This window comes from Sinocyclocheilus grahami, unplaced genomic scaffold, assembly GCF_001515645.1.
Source record: "Sinocyclocheilus grahami isolate Dianchi unplaced genomic scaffold, SAMN03320097.WGS_v1.1 scaffold1250.1, whole genome shotgun sequence".
Taxonomy (NCBI): domain Eukaryota; kingdom Metazoa; phylum Chordata; class Actinopteri; order Cypriniformes; family Cyprinidae; genus Sinocyclocheilus; species Sinocyclocheilus grahami.
In genome coordinates, this window is record NW_015506429.1 from 25,697 (window position 1) to 41,527 (window position 15,831).

At 42.9% G+C, this 15,831-nt stretch overlaps 2 protein-coding genes across 2 annotated transcripts; both read left to right on the forward strand.

Moving 5' to 3' along the window:
• The first annotated feature begins 2,112 nt into the window (after nucleotides 1–2,112).
• LOC107568500 (thrombospondin-1-like) lies at nucleotides 2,113–3,168 on the forward strand. The gene is made up of 3 exons (XM_016254466.1): nucleotides 2,113–2,198; nucleotides 2,294–2,364; nucleotides 2,447–3,168. Exons 2-3 carry the CDS (start codon nucleotides 2,301–2,303, stop codon nucleotides 3,142–3,144), a joined length of 762 nt encoding a protein of 253 aa, XP_016109952.1. The 5' UTR covers nucleotides 2,113–2,198; nucleotides 2,294–2,300; the 3' UTR covers nucleotides 3,145–3,168.
• A 503-nt stretch (nucleotides 3,169–3,671) lies between these two features.
• Nucleotides 3,672–15,110, forward strand: LOC107568499 (thrombospondin-1-like). The gene is made up of 23 exons (XM_016254465.1): nucleotides 3,672–3,780; nucleotides 3,876–3,946; nucleotides 4,480–5,042; nucleotides 5,323–5,398; nucleotides 5,906–5,998; nucleotides 6,085–6,194; nucleotides 6,338–6,463; nucleotides 6,976–7,072; nucleotides 7,655–7,828; nucleotides 7,910–8,086; nucleotides 8,169–8,342; nucleotides 9,278–9,405; nucleotides 9,487–9,639; nucleotides 9,736–9,954; nucleotides 10,030–10,137; nucleotides 10,895–11,054; nucleotides 11,147–11,265; nucleotides 11,359–11,593; nucleotides 11,701–11,928; nucleotides 12,009–12,280; nucleotides 12,370–12,467; nucleotides 13,416–13,555; nucleotides 13,649–15,110. Exons 2-23 carry the CDS (start codon nucleotides 3,883–3,885, stop codon nucleotides 13,657–13,659), a joined length of 3,525 nt encoding a protein of 1,174 aa, XP_016109951.1. The 5' UTR covers nucleotides 3,672–3,780; nucleotides 3,876–3,882; the 3' UTR covers nucleotides 13,660–15,110.
• The last annotated feature ends 721 nt before the right edge of the window (nucleotides 15,111–15,831 follow it).

The window sequence follows — 15,831 nt, forward strand, 5'->3', positions numbered from 1 at the left end:
CTGCTTGATCTGTGCAGGTTTCTCTCCTGATTCACACCAGAACACTTTTTCACTGGAGGAAGCGGTATTATGGATTATGGACTCAATGGTATTTTAGTTAAAAATGTCTTAATGCTGGATTTGTTTCAGCTTTTGTCTTCTCCAAATGTTAGCTGATGGACTGGAGTGCTGTGGATTACTTGTGGATTATTGTGATGTTTTTATCAGCTCTCATTCTGACGGCACCCATTCACTGCTGAGCATCCATTGCTGAGACACTGATGCAGTGACACATTTCTCCAAATCTGATGAACAAACAAACTCTTCCTAATCTCGAACGGCCTGAGGGTGAGTGAACCAGCAGATTTGAATTATGTTTCAACTATTCCTTTCAGTGTGTAAATAAATCCTGCATGACCAGAAGATCACAGAGACTCTTCCACAGGTAAGCGACACTCATGTTCCCTTCAGTAAATGTCAGTGGAGTTGAACCTGATAATCATGAGGATGTTTTTCATCTTTCACAGGCCGAACACGAAGCGTTTGATGATTTGTTCTCAGCAGATGTCTGATCATCAGATGTTTTCTGGAGCTCTCATCTGACCTACTTCTGTCACAATTACAATTCTAATTCATCAGCATGAGGTCATTTCCTATGAGAAATGAAGCATAGAGTGTTTCTCAGGATAGAGTAAACGATTCTGAGCTCCAAGAATCAATCTTATAAACGAGTGACTGTCATTAGATCATGAAATATGACAGCATGAGTCTGTATCTGATCAGACGCTGCAGGAGCTTTTCTCAAAACAAACTTCATTCTTCCTTTGCTTTGATGTTTTCTATTGAATGACATTCAGACATTTTAAATGTGTTTTTTGTGGTCACTATCTGTTTCAATGCAGTACAGGAATTACATGCACTGAAAAACTTCTGTCATATCATTATTTTTTGATCAGGAGACGCAGTGCAGAGATGCTGGAGCATGTATCTGTTGATCGTCTGTTTGTTTTAAACTCCAGTGAGTGATATTGAACAGGCGTTCAGTGACACACATATCTCTGCGTATCTACTGGAAACACTGACATCAGGCCGGTTCTGTCCAGCCTACAGAAGGCTTTGTGTTTCTCTGTGCCGCCCACATGTGAGTGTCAGCTGGCCTGTGCAATCACACCACTCGTTTTATAAGCCATGACTGCATCACTATAATATTTGATATGTTTCCTGGGCGTTTACATAACACAAACACACACACACACACAAACACACACACACACACACCGGCTGCATTAGGAACCATCACACCGGAGAAAAATCACCTTAAAGAACAAACACATTTTGATTTCATGACTTCTTATGATGCACTTAGTCACAAAAGAATGCATACATTTGACTGATATAAGGAATACATCCCCGTTATAAACAGGAAATGCCCTACTGTCTAAATTCAAACATTTAAAGTCCTAATGGAATGCTAATGGCATTTCTGTCATAACAAATGATTTAGAGATCAAACAGAATCCTGCTGGATGAGCCGAACGTCCTTCCTTATTTAATAAGAAATGAATGGCAATAAAGACATTTATAATGTCACAAACGTTTCTATTTCAAATAAGTGATGTTCTTTTAGTGTTCATCTGAGAATCCTGAAAAATCAAATGTATCAGTTTCCACAAAAATATTGTGCAGCACAACTGTTTTCAGCATTGATAATAATCAGAAATATTTCTTGAGCAGCAGATTTCTGAAGATCATGTGACACTGAAGACTGGAGGAATGATGCTGAAAATACAGCTGCACATCACAGAAATACATTACAGTTTAATATATATTCACAAAGAAACAGCTTTTACTGATTATATACCATATTACTGATTTTACACTACAATCTTTCTAACCCCAAACTTTTGAACTGTAATGTGTAAGATATATATAAATGTCATTTTTGGCGTGTGTGTGTGTGTGTGTGTGTGTGTGTGTGCTGATGGAAAGTTTGCTGTGGAATGCGCAGTTTTTTCTCCTGATGTTGAATATGCGCGTCCTGCTGAACACTGATTGGTCGAGAGAACAGCTGAAGAATGTGTGAAATGACTTAAATAGCGCTGGACTCTCATGTGCTCAGAAGAGCGGAACATCTCCAACACACACACACACACACACACAGTCAAAGATACAAGGGGATCTCGGCAAAGCGTCTTCACTATAAGAGTGTCTCTCTTCAGGTGAGTGTTTCTTTTCAGCGTTGCGCTTTGGAGACGGGTTTTCACATGTAGCTACAGACAGATGTGTGATGTGATGTGATGTGATGTGATTTCAGGGGAATCATGACTCTGAGAGGACTCGTTTTGTGCCTCGTCTTGTGGAGTTGCGTGAGCAGCAGACGCGTAGGTGAGGAGAAACTTTATGCTTTGGTTCTTTTTCATGTGCTCGGTATATTCGTGCGCACTTACATTCGCATTCGAACCCGCAGAAATGCCTGATGATGACACCGTGTTTGACCTGTTCGAGCTCACTCATGTCCACAAGAAGCATCACGGGGTGAGTTTAGTGAAGGGACCCGATCCAAACAGCCCCGCGTACAAGATCCTGAACCCGAACCTGATCCCCTCAATGCCCGAGCTCTCCTTCAGGGACCTGATCTACTCCATCCAGAGCGAGAGAGGCTTCATCTTCACCGCCAACCTCAAGCAAGCCAAGCGCACCAGAGGCAGCCTGGTCTCCGTGGAGAGGACAGACGGCACCGGATCCGTCTTTGAGATCATCTCCAACGGGAAAGCCAACACCGTGGATCTGGTGTTCTGGACCGCGAGCGGGCAGCATGTGGTGTCCATTGAGGACGTGGACGTGGCGAACGGACACTGGAAGAACATCACGGTGTTTGTGCAGGAGGATCGAGCTCAGGTCCATGTGGGCTGCGAGGAGATCAACACTCAAGAACTGGATGCTCCGATCCAGCAGATCCTGAATCAGGAGAGCGCGGACATCTCGAGCCTGAGGATCGCCAAAGGAGCCGCCAAATCCGATCGCTTCATGGTAAGAATCTGGGTTTTGTTTATGTTTGATGTATCAGAGCTGCATGATTGTTGTGGTATTATATTAGTTATCTGTGGTACTATCGTGCTATCCGTTGTGTTATATTATCATTTGATGCGTATTTTCGTCCTCTAACGAGACGTTTGGAAACGCGTAAAGACGCGGTTCGTGCGCGCGAAGTGTTTTAAAATGTATCAGTTTCCACAAAAATATTGTGCAGCACGACTGTGTTCAACACTGATAATAATCAGAAATGTTTCTCGAGCAGCAGATCAGCATATTATACTGATTTCTGAAGATCATGTGACACTGAAGACTGGAGTAATGATGCTGAAAATACAGCTGCACATCACAGAAATACATTACAGTTTAACAGAGATTCACAGAGAAAACAGCCTTTACTGATTATATACCACATTACTGATTTTACACTACAATCTTTCTAACCCCAAACTTTTGAACTGTAATGTGTAAGATATATATAAATGTCATTTTTGGCGTGTGTGTGTGTGTGTGTGTGTGTGTGTGCTGATGGAAAGTTTGCTGTGGAATGCGCAGTTTTTTCTCCTGATGTTGAATATGCGCGTCCTGCTGAACACTGATTGGTCGAGAGAACAGCTGAAGAATGTGTGAAATGACTTAAATAGCGCTGGACTCTCATGTGCTCAGAAGAGCGGAACATCTCCAACACACACACACACACACACACACAGTCAAAGATACAAGGGGATCTCGGCAAAGCGTCTTCACTATAAGAGTGTCTCTCTTCAGGTGAGTGTTTCTTTTCAGCGTTGCGCTTTGGAGACGGGTTTTCACATGTAGCTACAGACAGATGTGTGATGTGATGTGATGTGATGTGATTTCAGGGGAATCATGACTCTGAGAGGACTCGTTTTGTGCCTCGTCTTGTGGAGTTGCGTGAGCAGCAGACGCGTAGGTGAGGAGAAACTTTGATTGATTCTAATCAAAGGGTGATAGGGCTTTCTCAGTGGCTGCTCCTCCTCCAATGCATCTGTGGATGCTTTTAAGTCTAGACTGAAATCTTACCTTTTTAGTAGAGCTTTTAGAATTGATTAGAGTGATCAGGTTTTAATTTTTGACTGTATGTAATGATGCTGAAAAGCAATTCGGTCAATGGCAGTTGTTTTAAATGTACTACAGAAATAAAATGTGTATTGTATTGTATTTTTCAGCCCGGTCTCATGAAAATGCATATATATAGTATGCCAAATACAAACAGAAAATCGTGCTACTGATACGCAGAAAGTGACTTTGGCGTGCATATGATACGCATCTACCCCACAACCCTAATCCTAGCCATTGCGTATCATATGCACGCCAAAGTCAATTTCTGCGTATAAATAGTATGCCAAATCGAAACATAAACTCGTGCTATTGATACGCACTTTCATGAGATCGGGTTGGATATATTCGTACACGCTCACGTTCGTTTTCTCTCGGAATCCGCAGAAATGCCGGATGATGACACCGTGTTTGACCTGTTCGAGCTCACTCATGTCCACAAGAAGCATCACGGGGTGAGTTTAGTGAAGGGACCCGATCCAAACAGCCCCGCGTACAAGATCCTGAACCCGAACCTGATCCCCTCAATGCCCGAGCTCTCCTTCAGGGACCTGATCTACTCCATCCAGAGCGAGAGAGGCTTCATCTTCACCGCCAACCTCAAGCAAGCCAAGCGCACCAGAGGCAGCCTGGTCTCCGTGGAGAGGACAGACGGCACCGGATCCGTCTTTGAGATCATCTCCAACGGGAAAGCCAACACCGTGGATCTGGTGTTCTGGACCGCGAGCGGGCAGCATGTGGTGTCCATTGAGGACGTGGACGTGGCGAACGGACACTGGAAGAACATCACGGTGTTTGTGCAGGAGGATCGAGCTCAGGTCCATGTGGGCTGCGAGGAGATCAACACTCAAGAACTGGATGCTCCGATCCAGCAGATCCTGAATCAGGAGAGCGCGGACATCTCGAGCCTGAGGATCGCCAAAGGAGCCGCCAAATCCGATCGCTTCATGGTAAGAATCTGGGTTTTGTTTATGTTTGATGTATCGGATCTGATTGATTGCAGTCATCTGTGATATTATCGTGCTATCCGATGATGCGTATTTTCTTCCTCTAACGAGACTTTTGGAAACGCGTAAAGACGCGGTTCATGCGCGCAAAGCGCTTCGTCTTTAGCCAGTGTTTTTTTTGTTTAACAGTCTTCGTCTGAATGTTCCATGTAATAGTAGCTGTTGGAACTGTGTTTGGTTTTTTCTGCCAGTCTCGGCTTTTGACCATTATCCCGTTTTACAGGGAGTTCTCCAGAACGTGCGGTTTGTTTTTGGAACGACTCTGGATGCGATTTTACGCAACAAAGGATGCGAGAGCTGTGAGTGCTTAATAGAGCATGACTTTTTATATTCTTAAATGCTGAAAAAATTAAATGTTATTAAATAAATATAGCATGTGTGATCCTGGACCACAAAACCAGTCATAAGGGTAAACATTTTTGAAACATCGTCTGGAAGCTGAATAAATAAGCTTTCCATTGATGTATGGTTTGTTAGGATAGTACAATATTTGGCTATTTGAGAATCTGAGGGTGCAAAAAAAATCTAAATATTGTGAAAAAAGTTGTCCAAAAGAAGTTCTCAGCAATGCATATTACTAATCAAACATGAAGTTTTGATATATTTACGGTAGGAAATTTACAAAATATCTTCATGGAACATGATCTTTATTTTGCATAAAACAAAAATGGATAATTTTGACCCATGCAATGTATTTTTGGCTATTTCTACAAATATACCTGTGCTACTTATGACTGCTTTTGTGCTCCAGGGTCACATATATCATTCAGAGATGTTATATTAAAGCTCATGCGTTGTCAATACAGCAACCTTCATCACTGATGTCATGACCTTGGAAAACCCCGTGAACGGATCCAGCCCGGCCATCCGCACTGATTACACCGGACACAAGTCTAAAGGTCAGATGATCGTCATGTGCTTGTAATGTGTCTGGGGTCTCATCATGGACTCATGAAGTTAACGTCAGAATCCTGTTCCTCTTCAGATCTGCAGGACATCTGCGGTTTCTCCTGCGACGATCTGTCGAGCATGTTTAAGGAGCTCAAGGGACTCGGCGTGGTGGTGAAGCAATTGTCAAACGAGCTCCGCCAAGTGGTGAGGATCAAAACCAGTTGATGTTCATACATACATGTGTCTCTCCGCCCTGTTTCTCTTCTGATGCCAAACAGTTGTTCCTCAGCCACTTCCCTCAAAATAGTTTCTAATGACAGTTCCTCTGTTCTTCTTCTGGCTTTCAGACAGCAGACAACAACTTAATCATGACTCAGATTAAAATCCACGAAGGGGTTTGTCTGCACAATGGCATCGTTTACAGAGACAAAGACGAGTGGACGGTGGACAGCTGCACCCACTGCACATGTCAGGTATGGGTCTTCTTACTGATGTAAAAACGTAAAGTTTCAGTACTTGTTTTGTGTGGGTAGCTGGTGGTTAAGTTAGTCAAAATCCCTGGCCCTGGTGTTGGAGAAGGAAAAAAGGTGCAGTCTCTTCCTCTCTCAATCCATTCTGTGTCTCTGTTTCACTGCACACATGCATCTGAATGGCCGGGATTCAGGAATGTTTTAATTGGTGAGTGATACCTGCTGTCTCTGGTTTCTGGTGAGACCAGCGCCTGCGTGTGTGTTTGTGTGTGTGCGGTTGTGGCCGCTGACTCAGTATGTCTTCTCCACCCTCATGCTGGCCACATTAAAACACTTTGTTAGTCCGGTCAGATGTATTCCCCTGCTGCCCGCTCAGAGTTTATATCACCACACAATTTTCCTGCCAAAGCCAAGGGTCACTTTTTATTGCCAGCTGAGAGGCGTTTATTTCTCATCCATTATGTGCAGCTGTTGGGATCATGCGATTAAACTTGCTTCAAATATTTTATTCGCAGAACTCCGCCACTGTGTGCCGTGAAATCTCTTGTCCTCTCATGCCCTGTGCCAACGCCACCGTCCCCGATGGCGAATGCTGCCCACGCTGTGGAACACGTAAGTCAAGTTTCAGAATTCATTATGTAGGTCATCATTCATCTGATCTCTGGCCACAATGAGCAAATTTTCAAAAATGTGTTATTTTTATTTGTACGTTCTCCATTAAAGGCACAATATGTAAGATTGTTTTATTAAAATATGAAAAAACCACTAGAACAGTGTTATATATTTTGCTGACTTGTGTATTTACATTATCCCAAATGTTTCGAAGAATGTTTAAATCCAGAGAAATAAGCACCGTGTCACGGAGCGTGTCTATAGTGTCATTGTGTCGCCTACTAATGACATCATAACCCCTCGATTTCCGGTTTTGTTTTGTAAAGAACATGGAAACACCAAAGATGCTTTAATATGTTGAGTGTTTTAATAGACCGGTGACGACCGCACAGAGTAGCATTATAACAGAACTTTCAAACGTATCTAGTATGATAAAACAGCGCTGCTTTACCCCACATACGCACGATTGGAAGCAGCGGAAGCGCTCGACTGTGGCATAATAAAAGCTCCGCTGCTTTCGAGCGTATTCACACTCATTTTGCCAGCACGGCTCACATATTTTCTCTGATTGTTTTCTTCAAGCGAACGATGCGGGTGTGGACGGCTGGTCGCCCTGGTCCGAATGGACACACTGTTCGGTGACCTGCGGCAGAGGCATTCAGCAGCGCGGACGCTCCTGTGACCGAATCAACAGCAACTGCGACGGCACGTCTGTCCAGACGAGAGATTGTTACATGCAAGAATGCGACAAACGCTGTGAGTTCAACTACATCTGCCACTTGCATCATATTTGGATCCCCATGCACCTCATTAATGCTTATTTCTGTCTTCATGCAGTCAAGCAGGACGGCGGCTGGAGCCATTGGTCCCCCTGGTCTTCTTGTTCAGTGACGTGTGGCGAGGGCGTCATCACTCGCATCCGGTTGTGCAACTCCCCTACGCCTCAGATGGGCGGGAAAGACTGCGAGGGAGATGGTCGTCAGACTGAACCGTGCCAGAAGGATCCGTGCCCAGGTGAGTTTTTTTCACCTGTTGAAGTGTTTGCAGAATATGACCTGAAAACCCCAATGACACTGCATTACTCTCGGTGTCTCAGTGAATGGAGGTTGGGGACCCTGGTCACCATGGGACTCTTGCTCCGTCACGTGCGGTGGAGGAATGCAGCGCAGACACCGTCTGTGTAACAGCCCCGCTCCCAAATACAGTGGAAAAGAATGTATGGGTGACTCCAAAGGCACCCGTTTGTGCAACGCCCAGTCGTGTCCAGTTGGTAAGACATAACATGCTTCATTAGCTGAGTTTCCATCCAAAACTGCGAATTTAACTTATGCGCAAATTTGGAATTTTGCATAAATGTTTCCATCCAACGAGTCAAAGAGAACAAAATTGTCACTTCCTGATAAACTGGCACTATATATCACTAAGAAAAGTAGGAGAAGCCACTGAATATAGTAATTTTCATATAATAATAATAATAATAAATTCTTACACCTCAAGATGAAACACGGTAAATACGGTCATTGCTTTCGGAGGCGGATGCCTGCTGTTTGGGCACAGTCGTGTAAAACAGTTCTGGGAGGCAATTATACAGAAATACTTCGATGACAGACTTTGCTCGGGCATTTAAGAATGACCATAACAACATTTCAGATGCTGTGCAACAAGGTCGGTCCGCTGGTTAGCTAGGATTTGCCATCCCGTCACACAAAGTCACATGATTTTTGATGCACGTGGAGGAATTTATTCGGTAAATGTCTTTCCATCTCCCATTATTCGCATTAACCCTTTTTCTCACAAGTCAAAAACCACCTCAAGCGATCGTAAAAACTTTTTGCGGATTAAGGGATTTTTAAAAAGATATATTTTCGGCTTTTATTGCCATTTTTATTAGGACAGAACAGGAATTGAAGTTGGAGGGAGAGAGGGGGACAGGATCGGGAAAGGTCCACGAGCCGGGACTTGAACGCAGGACACCCGGAGCACAACAGTGCTATATGTCGGCCGCGCTGCCTACGAGACTATTGGTGCCGACAGAATTAAGAGATTTTTAATCGAAATTTGGCGTTTCCATCACTCATTTCTGATGTGATACTTCAAACAAAATGCGCATAAAAACAGGCTGATGGAAACATAGCTATTAATAAGGATCAAGTTGAAAGTTCTTGTCATAGGATATCAAAATAAGTTCCGTACTATCATGAACAGATGGATGCCTGTCAAACCCGTGCTTCGCTGGCACCAAATGCACCAGCTTCCCCGATGGCTCCTGGAAGTGCGGCGAGTGTCCGGTTGGATACACTGGGGATGGAGTCCACTGTCAAGACATCGACGAGGTGAGGTGTCATGCTAATGAGATAGACACTCTAAATGAAGACACTGCTGTTTCTAAATATTCTTAATTTTGGTATATGCAGTGCAAAGAAGTTCCTGATGCCTGTTTCGTGCTCAATGGAGTCCACCAGTGTGTGAACACAGAACCAGGCTACAACTGCCTGCCCTGCCCTCCACGCTACTCTGGAAAGCAGCCCTTCGGCAGGGGAACGGAGCAGGCCATTGCCAACAAACAGGTTAGACTAGTCTTAAGAACAGTGTTAATGATGGGAAGGGCCAGTTCTTTCTCCTTCCATGAGGTGCTAACCAACATTAAATCAACCTATTCACAGGTCTGCACACCTAGAAACCCATGCGAGGACGGCAGCCATGACTGCAATAAGAATGCCAAATGCATCTACTTGGGCATCTTCTCTGACATCATGTACCGCTGCGAATGTAAACCAGGCTATGCTGGGAACGGTTACATCTGTGGAGAGGACTCTGACCTTGACGGCTGGCCAAATACGGACCTCCACTGTGTGGAAAACGCCACCTACCACTGCAAGAAGGTATGTGACCATTTCCTCACCATATCCCATTACACAAGGTTTTACAGAATCTTCATCAAAACATGTCATTTTTAGGACAACTGTCCTGACCTTCCCAACTCCGGTCAAGAAGACTATGACAAAGATGGAACTGGAGATGCTTGTGACAATGATGATGACAATGATGGGATCCCTGATGACGGGGTAAGTCGTAAACACATTGTTCTTCTGCAAGAGAATATAGAGATGACTCTAGAGAAGTCAGAAAAAGCTTTATTGCTAAGTATGTTTGCGTATACAAGGAATTTGTTTTAGTGTCACAAGCTTCCAGTACACAGAGACAACAAAAACAACACACAGACAATAAAAAAATAAGATGAGAATAAAAATACACGTGTAAATATAAATAAACAAAAAATAGAAAAATACATTTAAAAATAAAATAAATTGTATGTACAGGTGTGCAATAGATAGAATAGAATAGAATAAGATGTAGGGATGTACTAGGATGTAGGGTGGTAACAAATAAATATAAGTATTCTTTATATAGTATATAAGTGTTCTTTTTATTAAAAAAGTACAGAGTAAACAAAAGAAAGAAAGAGAGGACGTGGAACTTTGCCAGTAGCAAATAAATAAAGCATTTATGATGGCTTCCATCCAGCCATTCTGGATCGCTTGGTTTAACATCCATAATTCAAATCGTACACTTGGAAAAAATTTGACTGGGCAAACAAACAGTCAGAGTCTTGCAGCCAAAAACGATGCATTCCAGCACAGCTGTGTCCCAAACCATCACGTCCATGGCATATCGCTTCAGACATTAATTTTTTTTAGTGCTTCTCTATGTTGTGTGTGTGTATTTAGAAATTTCGATCGGTGCGGTAAAGAGAGTCTTCAGATGTTTTCTGTCTTTCTGGTTTCATCACTGACTTGGCTGGATGTTCTTGTTTTGAACCAGGACAATTGCCCTTTCATCTTTAATCCAAGACAGTACGACCATGACCGCGATCAAGTTGGTGACAGATGCGATAATTGCCCATATGACAGTAATCCAGAACAGACCGACACCGACAACAACGGCGAGGGTGATGCGTGTGCTATTGACATCGATGGTGATGGTAAGTCTTTCATCATGTAACTCGATCAACACAAAGAACACAGAAACCATTATAAGAGTGTTTTGGTGTAACACTGGAATTTATTTGTCTAGGCATCCTCAATGAGAAGGACAATTGTCCATATGTGTACAACACTGACCAGAGAGACAGTGACCGAGACGGAGTGGGTGACCACTGTGACAACTGCCCACTGGAGCACAACCCTGACCAGGTGAGATGCTTGAACTTGTTTTTTTAAGACTTGAGTGTGCAACTATGAACAGCAGAGGATGAAGACTTTGCAATAATCCATGTGATGTCACAGATCGACTCAGACTCTGACAACATTGGAGACAAGTGTGACAACAACCAGGACATCGATGAGGATGGCCATCAGAACAACCTTGACAACTGTCCCTACATCTCCAACGCCAACCAGGTCGACCACGACAAGGACGGCAAAGGAGACGCCTGCGATCATGACGACGACAATGATGGCGTGCCTGATGACAAAGACAACTGCCGACTCGCCTTCAACCCAGATCAACTGGATTCGGACGGTGAGTCCAACGCGCCGGCGCTGATTTTTGTCCATTTCATGTAAAATTTTATTTGTGCGAGTGTAAACTTCCACATGCTGAATTTTTGTCTCTTTTCTCCCGCCTAGGAGATGGGCGAGGAGACGTTTGCAAGGACGACTTTGATGTCGATAACGTGCCGGATATTTACGACGTTTGCCCGGAGAACTTTGGCATCAGTGAAACAGACTTCCGTAGGTTCCAAATGGTTCCTCTCGATCCCACGGGAACTTCCCAAATCGACCCCAACTGGGTTGTCCGTCACCAGGGCAAAGAACTTCTGCAGACCGTCAACTGTGATCCTGGCATTGCTGTTGGTAAGTGGTTGAAAGATACAGCTCATGATAAACACATTCATCTACATCCAGTTAATCTTCTTGTTGTTGTTGTCCCTCAGGTTATGATGAGTTCAATGCCGTGGACTTTAGTGGCACGTTCTTCATCAACACAGATCGTGACGACGACTACGCCGGCTTTGTGTTTGGCTACCAATCCAGCTCACGTTTCTATGTGGTGATGTGGAAACAGATCACACAGACCTACTGGTCTCATACACCCACTAAAGCACAGGGGTACTCTGGACTGTCCATTAAAGTAGTGAACTCGACCACAGGACCGGGCGAACACCTCAGGAACGCTTTGTGGCACACTGGAGACACCGAGGGACAAGTACGTATCGGTTTCAAGCTGTCATGAGAACATTCAATTGAGTTTGGTGTTTGAAATGTCCTGCTCACCTTATTTTGGACCATTCACAGGTGCGTACCTTGTGGCATGATCCCAAGAACATTGGCTGGAAGGATTACACCGCCTACAGATGGCACCTGATCCACAGACCCAAAACCGGACACATCAGGTAAGTGTGGAAGCCAACTTAGATCAGGAGTGCCCAATCCCATTCCTGGAGCTCTAATTTTCTCAGCTAAGCTCCGGTCCTCATCAAACACAACTGAACCAGCTATTTAGGAGCTTGAGGACCACTTGATAATTCCACACAGGTGTGATGGAGCAGGGTTGGAACTGAACTCTACAGGTAGATGGATCTCCAGGAACAGCATTGGGCAGCCTTAACTTAGATCAGGGGTGTCAATACTCGGTCATGGAGGGCCAGAGTCCTGGAGAGTTTGGCTCTAAACCTAATCAAACACACCTGGGGCCTCATTTATAAAAGTTTACGCAGAAACCATCCTAAAATTGATCTTACGATCATCTCTCAAATATGCGTACATGTGATGCATAAAATGAATGTACGCCTCTCTTTCAGATGTGAAATCTATGAATCGCAAATGATCTTGAACTTGTGCACAAATAAATGGTTTCAGCTCTCTGCCTTGTAAACGACTCCTAATTAATGTCATTAACATGTAAAAGATCACCAGTCATCATCCATATTCTTTCATTTAGAACAGCTAGCTGCAAGAACAGCTTACATTTCCAAAAACCTGCAGTACTCGAACAAGAAAAAGTGCGTACGTCTGCTCAGACCCTAACGTGACGCTAAGCACTTTTCCATGTCAAAGCCAGCTTTTACAAATATGAGCGTTGGTGTGGATTTAAGCATACACACACTCTAAGATCAAATCTGAGCGTATGCACGCTTTTTAAATGATGCCCCAGAACTAGGCATACTTGAAACTTCCAGGCAGGTGTGTTGAGGCAAGTTGAAGCTAAACTCTGCAGGACACCGGCCCCCAGGACCGATTTTGGACACCCCTGACTTCTTTCAACCATTTTTTCCTAGTTACTAAACAGCTAAACTGAAAAAACAGCTTCACATACTCCTGTCCTTTTGATTGATTTTTAGAGTCATTATGTATGAAGGCAAGAAAGTCTTGGCTGATTCAGGAAGCATCAATGACAAGACATATGCCGGAGGAAGACTTGGCCTCTTTGTCTTCTCTCAAGAGATGGTTTACTTCTCAGACCTCAAATACGAATGCCGAGGTAACACATTTGAACAGTTTTAAAGAATATTTCTCTTTGCAGCTGTCTTATTGTTCAGAAAAGCTCACAAGTGTTTGTTTGACTCTCTTTCAGATGCATCTTAACGGCACCATCAGCGTTTTCCTTATGTATGTGCCCGCTATCTGTTCTTTTCTGTCGGTTTAAATGTGTTCTGTGTTATAAAACCCTTCTGTGGTGGGATCGAGGATCCAAACGTGGAGGCCAAAAACTTTCCATACAAGCAAGGACCACAGGAGCAGGTCGAGCATGAAGACCCATCAATACCTTCACCTCATCGATCTCCTCCACTCTCAACTTGTTTCTTATCATGCAACTGGTAAAGGGAAGTTCTTCTGTAATGTCAGCTCAGATCTGCTGTGGACTATGATCATGACAAAAGAGCCACTTATAAACGGAAGCAAAATCTTTCCCTCGATTCTGGTGGGTTCGAGATCCCACAGGAGGAACTGTTGAGGAGTGACACGCAGCACGGACTGTCTGTTTGACTTTGTGAAAGCGTGTTCTTCTGCATGGATTGAGACATCCAGATCTTCAGGACTCATTGATTCAGGCTTGCTTGTCCATAAGTTATGAGTTACCCATTACCCCCCCAAATTCAGCAGTCTTGATGTTTGCTTTTGAACAGATTCAGTCATCGATGTTGACAACCCAAGAGTCTTAATTTCACTGTTTATAGAGTGGAGTGCTTCTCAGGGCTAGAAGGACCTTTGTGATTTGCCACTCAAGGAGGAAGTTCATGTCTTAGATTAATACACAGATGTCCTGATGAGCTTTTATAATCATTCACAGACTCAAGAGTTTTTGTGGCTCTAAACAAGCAGAAATGAAAAAGGAAGTTGAGATGTTACAGAGGGATGGATAATAGGCGCACTTGTTTAATTTATTTATTGTGTTGAGAGGAGATGGATGCATGAGAACTCATCTCAGTGCCACATATTACTGAAACAAACAAACAAAGAGAACAACTGGAGCGTTCCCTTCCGTCCAAGAGGAACAGACTGGGGTGAATGAATAGTGAACAAAATATGATGTAAACGTACAAATATTACCTCGCTGGTGTATAATTGAACTCAACAAAAATTGCAAATTATATTTGTGCCATTTATAATTCAGTTCTGTTTTGTTTTAAAGCTACTGTATGTAGTAAAACATTAATCCTGTAAATAATAAAAGAAAAAACAAAATTTATGAGAGGCCCCAGTAGAACATGAATGCAAAGTCAATATAAATAGTTAGTGCCTTAATTAATGAATGATGTCTTCTTTTTTTTATATAAGTTATTGGTAAAGTTGTTTTTTTCCTGTTTTAATGTCTTATGTGTAGATATATGCTATTTAATATAATTTATGAGGAACTGTAACCTGACATTGGAAGTGTTTGTATAAACTGTTTGCACACTGATGAGGATTTTCTTAGTTTTTTATGTTTAAGGATGCTTCAGTGTCAGTATCGTTACTAGTTGTACACAGTAATGTTGTTTAATTCTATTCAATCCTTTTGTAAAATCAAACAATAAATACATTTGAGTAAAAAATTACAATGAAATACTTTTGTTTTTAAGTAGCTCCAGAATCTGCTTAAATTACGTCTTCCCTTGACCTGCACTGTGCTCAGTATGAAAATACAGTCAGCTGGCCTGATTTAAAAAAAAAGTTTACACTATAAATCTCTAAGGAATCCAGTCCATAAATAAGAAGTTGTCTTGAGTAGACATTTTAATTGTGTAGTCTGTGTCTGTGGTTTGGTTTATGGTTAAAATGACTCACGGTTACTGCTACAATAAAAGCTAATTTGGTCAAAAGGGCGTTTTAAAAAAAACTGTATTTTCTCATGTACTTTCACATGAAATCCAGGATAATTTATCAGCAAATACTCAGATGATTACAATACAAGATGATTTTGGCTCACATTTAACAAAAACCCACCAATTCACTATCTCAACAAATTAGAATATGGTGACATCAGCTAATCAACTCAAAACACCTGCAAAGGTTTCCTGAGCCTTCAAAATGGTCTCTCAGTTTGGTTCACTAGGCGACACAATCATGGGGAAGACTGCTGATCTGACAGTTGTCCAGAAGACAATCATTGACACCCTTCACAAGGAGGGTAAGCCACAAACATTCATTGCCAAAGAAGCTGGCTGTTCACAGAGTGCTGTATCCAAGCATGTTAACAGAAAGTTGAGTGGAAGGGAAAAGTGTGGAAGAAAAAGATGCACAACCAACCGAGAGAACCGTAGCCTTATGAGGATT

What these genes read in the sequence shown, in the direction of transcription:
- LOC107568500 (XM_016254466.1), top strand. Translation starts at nt 2,301, where the DNA reads ATGACTCTGAGAGGACTCGTTTTGTGCCTCGTCTTGTGGAGTTGCGTG. An exon ending in CGTGAGCAGCAGACGCGTAG is followed by an intron (nt 2,365 to 2,446) that starts GTGAGGAGAAAC and finishes TCGAACCCGCAG; the next exon opens with AAATGCCTGATGATGACACC.
- LOC107568499 (XM_016254465.1), top strand. Translation starts at nt 3,883, where the DNA reads ATGACTCTGAGAGGACTCGTTTTGTGCCTCGTCTTGTGGAGTTGCGTG. An exon ending in CACCGGACACAAGTCTAAAG is followed by an intron (nt 5,999 to 6,084) that starts GTCAGATGATCG and finishes GTTCCTCTTCAG; the next exon opens with ATCTGCAGGACATCTGCGGT. An exon ending in CCACCTACCACTGCAAGAAG is followed by an intron (nt 9,955 to 10,029) that starts GTATGTGACCAT and finishes TGTCATTTTTAG; the next exon opens with GACAACTGTCCTGACCTTCC.